The sequence below is a fragment of the Phoenix dactylifera genome, chromosome 8 (genome assembly GCF_009389715.1).
Source record: "Phoenix dactylifera cultivar Barhee BC4 chromosome 8, palm_55x_up_171113_PBpolish2nd_filt_p, whole genome shotgun sequence".
In the NCBI taxonomy this organism is placed as follows: domain Eukaryota; kingdom Viridiplantae; phylum Streptophyta; class Magnoliopsida; order Arecales; family Arecaceae; genus Phoenix; species Phoenix dactylifera.
Window position 1 is genome coordinate 14,517,533 of NC_052399.1, and position 11,076 is coordinate 14,528,608.

General features: G+C 40.5%; 1 protein-coding gene across 1 annotated transcript; it reads left to right on the forward strand.

Annotated features, from left to right (window-relative positions):
* The first annotated feature begins 7,988 nt into the window (after nt 1-7,988).
* On the forward strand, nt 7,989-10,477 carry LOC103704410 (MDIS1-interacting receptor like kinase 1-like). The gene has a single exon (XM_039128989.1). It carries the CDS (start codon nt 8,493-8,495, stop codon nt 9,777-9,779), a length of 1,287 nt encoding a protein of 428 aa, XP_038984917.1. The 5' UTR covers nt 7,989-8,492; the 3' UTR covers nt 9,780-10,477.
* The last annotated feature ends 599 nt before the right edge of the window (nt 10,478-11,076 follow it).

Consider the following 11,076-nt stretch of genomic DNA (forward strand, 5'->3'; position numbering starts at 1 on the left):
CGGCCAGACCTGTACTCGACGGGGTCGAGTTTTTCTCACCCGGGAGGAGTTGATGGGGACATCAGAGCCCTTCATCCAGATGATCCTGAGCCCCCGGATTGAGCCAGACTCGTTTATTTGCATATTTATTTTATTATTTTATTTTTGGGCTTATTTGCATTCTAGGGTTTATTTGTGGTTTATTTTATTTCTGGGCTTATTTGCATTTTAGGGCTTATTTGTGTTATTTGTGGGTTCATTAGGATTTATTTCTGTGTAAGGGGGGTTTATGCAAGTTGTGTATTTGGGCCCTATATATAGGGAACTATTTTCATGATTAGGGTTTAATGAATGATTAAGAATTTCTTTTTCCCCAGATCTTATTCTTCCTCCTCCTCCTCCCCTTCTCTTCTTCCTGTATCTCTAGAACCTCTTCTTCCTTCTTCCTCTCTTGTTCTTCCTTCTTCTTCTCTTCCCCGCACTGGTGCTGCATCATACAATTTATAACCCAAACAGTTTAAATTTGGATAGAATATAGAACAGCATGCTACATGGAGTAGATTGACTTTGTCAGCCTAAGATGCAGAATAAACACCAAACAAAAACAGAAAAAAGATGCTAAAAGAAAAATAATTAGGAAAAATATATATATATTACAAAAAAATTGAGCCACACAAAAAAAAAGCTCTCTCTCACTCCTCACCAAAAAGGACAACTCTCACTCTCTTCCTCTCTCTTTCTTTTCTTATGCCACAATAAAGGAGACACCAAACATCCCTTAAATAGAACATGATATGGGTAGGATGTTTGATTCCTACTTAAACTCAAAACTAATACCCGCTAAAAGATAAGACTTGATAATCACTAAAAAAGATAACTATTTTAGAAAGAATAATTAAATAGAATAAAACTAGGAATAGAATTCTAGCATAAGTAAAACAAGCAATGATTATCAATACTCTCCCTCATTGGGAAGTCCATGCTGACAACGTTGGACCTGTCGATGTCGTGAAATGCCACAACAGCTATTACTAATATTGCCATAGTAATAACAATATATAATAACTTGTCGAACCAATAATTAAATTGTAAAACTTCTTCATTAGCTCGAGCGATAACTCCTTTGCTAGCTCGTCCAATTTTATGCATATATCGAAATCGACGATATTCTGCAACACTTTTTCTTAGCATTGACTCTAACATCATAATATTGAGATTCCATAGAATGTCCAGCTTACATCAACGAACATCAAGTTGCCAGTTGCAATCAATGTGAGCATCGATCATCACTTCTATTTGAGCAGCTTGAAGTATCTGTACATAGTTTATTCCTACATGCAGAATCAAATCCTCAAACATAGAGTCTTCTAACAACTTAAACTTTGGAGTAGCTTCAAAATTAATTAATATACCAAAAATCTTGTCGAATACCAAGATATAACATCAATTATCTCCACCAAGCATGTTTTCTTTCTGCTTAATCTCTGAAACTACTTCAAAATTAATCAGATTTTCAACCTTATGGCTAACTAAAACTCCATTAAAAATCTCCCTAAAACTACTTCAAAATTAATTAGATTTTTAAGACCCTTTTGCATTATTTGATTCCTTGGTATGGATCTCTACGGACGGATCAATTGTAACAACCTTTGACTCTTCTTGAGCAACTTTAGAATCAATTGTTTCTTCAATCATTATTTTTTTAAAACTTGATATAATATCCACTTGATCAAGCTCTGTTTGCTTTAGATTTTTTTTGGATCTAGTTGATTTTTGTACCAATCAATTTTTCTATGCCCTGAGTCTTCCAAACATGAACCAATGTCTAACTGATCAAGCTTCCTCTGGTTCAAATCTTGAAGTCTGTTATGATTCACATGAGCCAATATAGCATTCGAACTATCAAGACAACTAGAATCAATAAAGTAGTGGTGTGAGCCTAACTACTAGTTTCTTCCTCTTCCTCATACTCTGAAGTAGAGCATGCCACATAAGATTATTTGAGCTTCGCCCTACAATTTTGAATTTTATGACCAAATTTTCCACACTTATGAAAACTCCTCTTGAATTTGTAATTTTTTTTCTAATTAGAATTTTTATCCTTCTCAAATTCTCCGGCAGCCTTTTTTCTAAATTTTTAAATTTGTTATTCCACTTCTTATTTTTATTTTTACTACCAAAAAATAAGACTTCTTCTTTTTGAGGGGATATAGTCAAACTACGCATCTAAGTATTAAGTGCTTCTTAATTAACAAGTATATTTTCTAACTCTACTAATATAGGTTGTTAAGCCCATCCAGAAATAGCAAGCATATAAGCACTATAATCCTTATTCAAACCACGAACTAATAGGCCACATCGTTTATTTTCATCACAATAAAAATTTGTATCAAGCATACCAAGTTCATCAAATAATTTCTTTCTCTTAAGAAAATATTAGGAGATTGCAAAATTACCTTGTTTGAGAGCACCAATCTCATTCTCTAAAAATTGAAGTAAAGCCTTATTAGACTTCGAGTGGAGAGCAGCAAAAATATCATATGCTATTTTCAACTCCTCTATATCTTGAATGTGTTGATGATTTTTTTCATCCATATTAGTCATGAGAATATACAAATGTTTCCAACTTTGATCTCATATTTTTCCTCACTTTTGCATTGTCAGGAATTTCTAGTGGTTTCACCGTATTTGCCTCATTCACATCTCCCATAAATCTTGCCTGATCAAATAAGATTTGATACAAGCCTTCCAATACGCATAATTAGTGTTGTTCAATTTTTTAATTGTAATGCTAGAGATGGTAGTAGCTTGAATCACCAAATTAGAGTGCACATGCTTGCCCCACTGCACAGCGAATTACTGAGAACTCTTCAATCATGCCAACTACAAACACATAAACAACAGATCTCCAAGCGTATAGCTCTGATACCATATAGAATGGAATGCTACGCGGAGTAGATCGACCGTGCGACCCAAGATCTAAGACAAACATCAAACAAAAAATAGAAAAGAGATGCTGGAAAAAAATAATTAGGAGAGAAAAATATATTTTACTATTAAAATTGAGCCACACAAAAAAAAAAGGCTCTCTCTCATTCCTCACCAAGAAGGACAACTCTCACACACACACTCTCTCTTTTCTCATACCACACTAAAGGACATACCAAAGATCCTTTTAAATAGAGTATCATATGGGTGGGATGTTTGATTCCTACCCAAATTCAAAAACTAATACCGACTAAATGATAAAACTTGATAATCACTTAAAGAAAAAGAAAACTATTTTAGAAAAAATAACTTAGAATATAACTAGGAATAGAATCCTAGCATAAGTAGGACAAGCAATGATTCTCAGCAAAGAGTCCCTAGATGAAACACAAGAAATTTAGGAAAGAAAAAGTTTGAAACTTCCATACCTTCTTGTAAAAGAATCTTCTCATATTTAATTTGATATCATTTTAGCCTACAAGTGTAAGCTTCTTGAGGGTTGTATGGATCTGTTCTGTAGTCAAGACTCCTTCAATATATACACTTGGCCTCACATCAATCTTGATGCCAACAATGGTGCTCAGGTTTTCACTTGATGGTGCAATTTGATCTTGCTTTTTGCATGAAATCTTGTCTAATTCATCAAACAAGGAGTTTTTCCTTTTTTTAATGATGGGGCAAGCTCAATTTGCATGTTTGAGACATATGGATCGATCAGCCTAGGATGGAATCATCTGGACAGATGTTTAGCTGGATGTGAGCGATCGATATCTTGCTAAAAGGGCTTCTAATTTAATTTTCTCCATGATAAAGAGACTTAGCTATTTAAGAAAATATGGGACAGTTGTGGTACTGAAACACTTTGCTCCGAAGCCTTGAGCTCTCTGCATAATTAAAGTAACAGAGACTATGAAGCTAACAGCAAATACTGTGCATAACCTGACCTAACCTGCATGAGTTGCAGCTGTTAGAAGGACTTGAACTGTAAAATAACATATTCATGTATCTGCAGATTCTTCATCAAGTTAGCATGCATGCTGGCCAGTTAAGTGTCATGTTGGCATACATTGTCTAAAATGTTGGCCCTGTGACTTTTTATATATTTTCAGCCGAGATCCACCTGTAAAAGTTCCAAAAGGTAGCACTGGGCTTACTTAGCTGGTATCTCTTATTACTAATTCAAATATAGCTTATTTTTATGATATCATTATGTTGTTAGGTTTGTTCGATATTGTAGTGGAACAAAAAGAATGAAACTGCTTCATGCTTTGTTAGTACAGGTGATTTTAGTGTATTTTGTAACGCCTAATGAAACAAAAGGTGTCGTTGTAATTTAAGAATGCCAAAGATCTTAGTTTGTGTAATAATGCACATCAACTGAAGGAATTCATTATGCTTCATCTAAGTTGATTCTTCTTCTGGTTCTGCTCAAAACAAAATTGATCTCTTGCAACCGGTTCGGGAATCTTCATTGATGTAAGCATGATAGGACAATAATTGTCCGCAGGAGCATATTTTAGAAGTTGATGTTAACTTTCTACATTTGTCTGCAGAGTTTTTTCATTTATTTCTGTGATCAAATTATGTCGTAGTTTCTACTTTCTATAGTGATAATTAAATATGTTTCGCCACCCATGACGTTTTGTTAATACACTGATATTACTATAATAAACCATGACTTTCGGTGGCAATGTTTCTTTCTTTCATTTAAGAAATTCTTGATAAATTCAGTCTTAGAGGTTGAATTATGAAATAGGAATTCAAAGTATATTGAAATTCTCAAGGACATAAGCGACCTGAGGAATCTATTTTCCTTGAGTCCATTTGGAAATTCTTCTCTGTAATTTGCCTGATGGATTCTCAAAAATTTGCGAGTGTAATTGTACTTGGGTTTTCCTTCTCCTTCATTCTGAATGCTTCCTTGGAATGAATACATATGTTATGCTGCAAAATTTTTTTTTTTTTTCCTGAAGGTTGTTTTCCATTGAACAGTAAATTCAGAAGGAAAGTGCGAGTTTCTTTCTGCTTACAACTAGTTCTTCTGCGAAGGCTAGCACAGCAAGCATGTCCTTAGAAACAAATACAATTCCTGCTTACTTGTACTTCTCAACAGACTGCACTATGACTTGCTCCTTCATCTACCATGAAAAAATAAAAGATAGGACTCACATTTTCATAATTTGACTGGTCTATGTTTACCGAGTGAAAATATTGATCCCACCACCTGTCCTAAACTAGTTTCTCTCCTCTAACTATATAAATGTTCCACTATTTGTGGTAGATTTTATTATGGTTTCTTCAGGTTTTCTAATCTGTCATATAGTTGGCATTTTTGTTATTCAGGTACTTTCTTGGACCTTATTGATTTCTCTTTATTTGAACCTTCTATTCGTTTCCTTTTCTATCTTTTTAATATGGCTTAGAATTTTGATTCCATAATTTTTCTCAGAAAAACTAAATCGAGTGTGTAATATGTTGTTCCAGTTATTCGCAATCTCTGTAGTTAATGAAGCTTTTTTTTTTCCATCATACACCTAACTTTTTTTTATTACAGAAATTTCTTTAACCTAGCTTTTTACTTTGTCAAGATTTTAATTAACCATATCGGTAGGATCTCCTTTTTATTAAAAGAAGAAACGTTAAGGATGCGTTTGACTGATTTAGTGCAGCCGATGGCTTCAACGGTCAAAAGTGGAACTGGCGAACCGGAATTGGTCGTAAGAGCTTAGAATCACTTGGTCTCACTTTTTTCAGTGATGATGTCCAATAAGTTCGAGGGATATGGGCTGATTGAAACGGTGGCACGGACAAGGTGCCAACTGGGAGCATAAATGCGATCTCCTCAATTGGGCCAAGGGACACCGTGGATGGATGGGTGCCTTACGAATGAGTAGGGAAATCTTCTGGTCCTCCTCTATCCCTGCTCTATTAATGGAGGGCAGAAGGGATACGCGAGGGGGACATCATGACCTCCACATCATGATGAATCCTGCCTGCACCCCACATGCAGTCATGTGGGACTGCATGCATGTGATGGGAGAACCAATGGTTGTCTTCATTCACTTACTAGGGTGAAAATGAGAGCAGTGGGCCCAGTGAAACTTCATATGCTGCTGTCACATCTAAGCCCAAAATAAAAGCCCAAAAAGTTATGATGAAACCGCTCGTCACCCTCGACTTCAAACGGCCATAAAGGACATCATTTATCAGCTAACGTTCGACTGGCCTCCTCCTCCTCTGTCTCTTGCATGATGCCATGTGCTTTCCGATATGAGCGGAGAGCTGGGATTGGTCGCCTAGGTCTGCAAGCGAGGGTCAACTTAGGCTTAGGTACGTTTTGATATGAACCCAAGACGACCGACACTGCGTCTAAAATTTATGCAGGTATTCGGTGGGTCTAGGTCTATTTTTGAGCCAGTCCCAAATTTTTAAACTGATTCTTCTTGAGGTGAAATTGCTCCTGCATTACAGGTAAGATTGAGTTGCATCCAGTTCTGTGAGATTCATGCTTGACACAATAGGAATCTTAATCTCAGGGACCTTTACTTCAGAACTTTGCATTACTAAGAGTCAACTCTGATCTTTCATCTTGTTTTTTTAAGTGTTTCAGCTGCTTCAGGTTCAAAGAGTTTTTCTACGTAAGAAACACAACAATTTAGCTAAGCCATAACAACCCAACCGAGGATTATTTTACAATTAGAGCTGAAATTAAATCGAATACAGATCGGATACTAACATATCCATATCTATATTTATTTTGTTTGACGAATATAGATAAGGATACGGATATTATTCGAATATAAAAATTTATATCTATATTTGTTTTAAACGAGTATAGATATAAATAGGATAATTAAACTTTATGACCATAGAGTCAAAGATATTATTAAGTGGATGATCAATCAAGCTAACAACATGCTACTGTGGTAAATTTTATTTTTCTTAAAATTTTATGAGCACTAAATAGAGTTATAAATGAAATTGGATATTTGGATACGGATCGAATAGTTATTTGGATATCTATTTTTTTTAATGGATATAGATATAGATAAAGATATTAGTCGGATGCTCTAATTTTTATCTATATTTGGATAAATTCAGATACGAAAACGGTTGCATATAGATATTATCCGATCCGCTTTCAGCTCTACTTGCAATGGTCATTTTCCCAACTTAAGCAAGCATGGGCCAATGCGAGGATTTAGAAAAATTATCATACCATTTTGTGTTAGCATCTTGTTACCCATATAAAATGTTTCGGGGTGCCCATTATATGCAGATGAATGGTTCATCGGGTCCACAATCACCAACTTGGCAACTCCATAATCAACCAGCCCCATGGTTAGCACCCAATCCACAAGTTGCGCTAATCTCCTCTAGTTATATGTTTAGAGAATTGAGACTCCTCGCGCATAATGGGAACCACTGCATAAATTGCTCTTAGCCATAATACTCTTTTTTAAAAGCATAATTAATTGGATCTGTTTCTAAGTATTCGGCAATCTGTTTACTTGTGGCTCGTCCGTGCAATCGGCAGGGTGAATTGAGGTCTTCCTAATTTATGAATAGGAGCAACGAGGGAGCCCAACTGCGAAGCTTTATCTTCTGGCGCTGGAGTGGGTGAAGACATGTGGAAGTTGACACTCTCTACGGTACGTACTACAGCCAACTCATTATACTAACAGCCAACACCTGTTTGTCTCCCAAATTTTCATTGATAAAAGAAGCTTCAGGTGGTGAAAGAGAGAAAAAAAAAAACTTTCAGGCCATTCTCGTCCACTGCACAAAGGTATTTCTATAAATGTAATAATCAAAAATCTCATCTAGAAAGATTATTTGAAAACTATTATTTAAGTATCTTAATTTAGGGTTGTTACAAATAGATCGTCACAGTAACACTTCTTAGAAGCAAAAACAACCGACTTCTCCGTTTGTAGCTATGGATGCCTTGAAAATTCCAATAACCTTCACGTGTAACATGTCCTTCCTCCTCTCCATCCCTCTCTAGCACTGTGAAACTCAGCAACCACGGAAAGTTATCTTAACTATTGCTTGTAAATATTAAATGAGAAAAAAAAAGAAGGGATTAATATTTATTCATATCCCCTCTCCTTCCTCTACCAAACACAGTACTTGTAGCCTTCTGCCGAGTCACTCTATAACTAAAACCCCAGCCCACCAACCGACCGGAAATTATCGACTCACAGATCCCCTCACCCTTCCTTGCTGCTTCCTAACTATAGTCTGTCCCACTGGTGTTTCCGCTTTCACCGCTCGCTTGTACGCACGAATGTGAAAAAGAATCAATAAATTAAGAGTTTGAAACACCACGCACGCTTTCATCCCTTCCTCTGACTCCTTTGCCAGTTAGCCCTCCCTTTGCTTCCGCCGACCATAATTCCACCCTCAGGTAGTGGAAAAGAAGGAAAAGTTTCCCTCCTTCCTTCTCCTTACTCCATTATCATAATTCATTCACTACATTTTAGCTATATCCATTCCATTCACTCAAATAGCAGTGAGTACTCATGGCTTCAACAACCTCCTCTCTCCTCCTCCTCCTCCTCCTCCTCCTAAGCCATCCATCCGAGCAGCAACAGACCCGTTCTCTCAGTCCCTTAGACAAGGCTGCGCTCTTTGACGTTAGAAGCGACCTCCGAGACCTCCACGGCTCCAACTTCTTCTCCACTTGGGACTTCGCCGGCGACCCCTGCGCTACCTTCGCTGGCGTCATTTGCTCCCCTGACGACGAGCAGGGCACCCAATTCCTCCGGGTCTCGGTCCTCACTCTCGGCACCGGCCTCGCCGACTCCCCCGGCCTCGCCGGCACCCTCTCTCCCTCCCTCGCCAACCTCACCGCCCTCACCGACCTCGTCGTCTATGCCGGCCGCATTTCCGGCCCGATTCCCCGGGATATCGGCATCCGCCTTCGCCGCCTCCGCCTCGTCTCCATCTCCAACAATCTCATTTCCGGTCCAATTCCGGTCTCCCTCGCCGGCCTCCCCGACCTCCACACCCTCGACCTCGGCCACAACGAGCTCCAGGGCCCAATCCCAACTCTTCTTCTCCTCCCCTCCTCTCCAAGCCTCAAAGTGCTGATCCTCGCCTCCAATGGCGGGCTTTCCGGCGAGCTCCCGAGGGGGATCTCCGCCGCCCAGCTCCTCCACCTCGACCTCCGTGGCAACTCACTCACCGGCTCCCTCCCCCGGCTCCCTTCCACACTCCGCTACTTCTCCGCCTCCGACAACGCTTTGTCCGGAAAGCTCGACGACGCCTTCGCCGCCCCACTCCCGGACCTCGCCTTCCTCGACCTCTCCATGAACGCCTTCACCAGCTCGGTCCCCCCGGCGCTCTTCGCTCTGCCCCGCCTATCCTCGCTCCTCCTCCAGCGCAACAACCTCTCCGGCCCGCTCGCCGTCCCTCCGCCAGGCGGGGAGGCGCCGCCGTCCTGGTCGGTGGTGGATCTGAGCCACAACATGTTAACTGGGGAAGTGCCGGCGGCACTCGCGGCGGCGGGGAGCCTGTACCTGAACAACAACCGGCTGACGGGGCCGGTGCCGAAGGAGGTAGCGAGGAGCGTGTACCTGGGGAGCATGACCACCCTCTACGCCCAGCACAACTACCTCACCTCCTTCCCGGCGCCGTCCCTTCCCCTGCCGGACTCCGTCGCTCTCTGCCTCTCCTACAACTGCATGTCCCTCCCCTCCACCGCCGCCGCCGCCGGGTGCCCCACCAGCGCCGGCCCCCAGCCGTCCCGACCGCCGTACCAGTGCTCCAACAACACCGCCGCCGCGACCGACGGCCGCGACGGCTGAGAGAGGGGACCAGCAGAATCAATTCAAAACATTGATTTTAGTTTCCTCCGTTATTTGTTTGTTCAGATCCGATTTGAATTTGGGATCCTTTTTTTGTGCTTTGTTTGTTTTTTGTTTTTTTTTTTTTGTAAGCAAACGGTCGGATTGGATTGGATTGGATTGGATTGAAGGGGATTGGGTGATTGGTATATAATACAACACAGCAGGGTGGGCGGCAGAAACCAGAAAGCCTAATTCTGCCTTTCCGTGCTCATTCATGCTGCCTTATATTTTTCAGATCAATCTATTGGACTTTTTTTTCGTCTTGCGTGCCGCGAAATAATTATGATGAAGGAGTATCGTAGTCGGCAAGTACTCTCGTGGAGCCATACTCTGTTCGCCGTCTGAGAGCGTTGATGATTGGTCCGCCGGTAGCAAAACCGGAGTGAGTGACATCTTCATGCCTGCGGTGGGAAAAGCCCTCGGAAAACAATGCATGAGATCTTCTAGCTCCCAACACTCGAGCTGTTTCAACGGAGTTGTTTTCTTGTCTCGCTTTCGCCTGACATTGCCGAAGCCAGCCTTGTCGGCGTTCTCATTTTGCTGGAAACTCCCGCTGGAGAGTTGGCATTGATCACAGCGAGGCTCTTTTAAGTTGTATTTGACTGTGTAAAAAGTATAAATGTAATTCCGAAACAGATAAAAATGTGTTCTCTTTAGCATTGTAATGAAAACCTGGGGCTCCACTGCCAGGTTTGTAATGAGTTCCCAAAAATGTGATGGTAAATTCAGCAATGATGGAGAACATTGGGTGTTGGTAGTTGGAATTATCGATTTCAACAACCTTCCAGCGGCATCAGAACAAAGTTGGTCAAGATTCAAGATTATAAATAAAGTTCTCTTTTAAGCAAGAGCTCTGTATGAGTATTACCAACTTTGTCAGTTTAAATAAGGGAGAGTTTGACTCCTGAGGGCATCAACCCTCGCTTTAAGCCCTGGTTATACTAAACCCTGGTTTAACGAGTTGAGGCTGGGTTTGCCACTTTGCCCAAGAGCTGGGCTCTGATCTGGGTGAAGTATAGGACAACGGATGGGAAGTAGCCCCTGGGAGGAAGGGGGACAACATGAGTATTGGGGTCTATCACACAACTATTATAAGTGTCCCATATCACATATGGAAGGCCAGTCTTAGAGCCAAAACCTGAATCAGGCCCATGACAAGCCTATGTTATGTCCAAGTTTGGCTTACCCTTTGTCACATTGGCTCTGCCTAGACCAGCTCCCACTGATTGAATCGCCCTTTACCTGGACAAAAGAT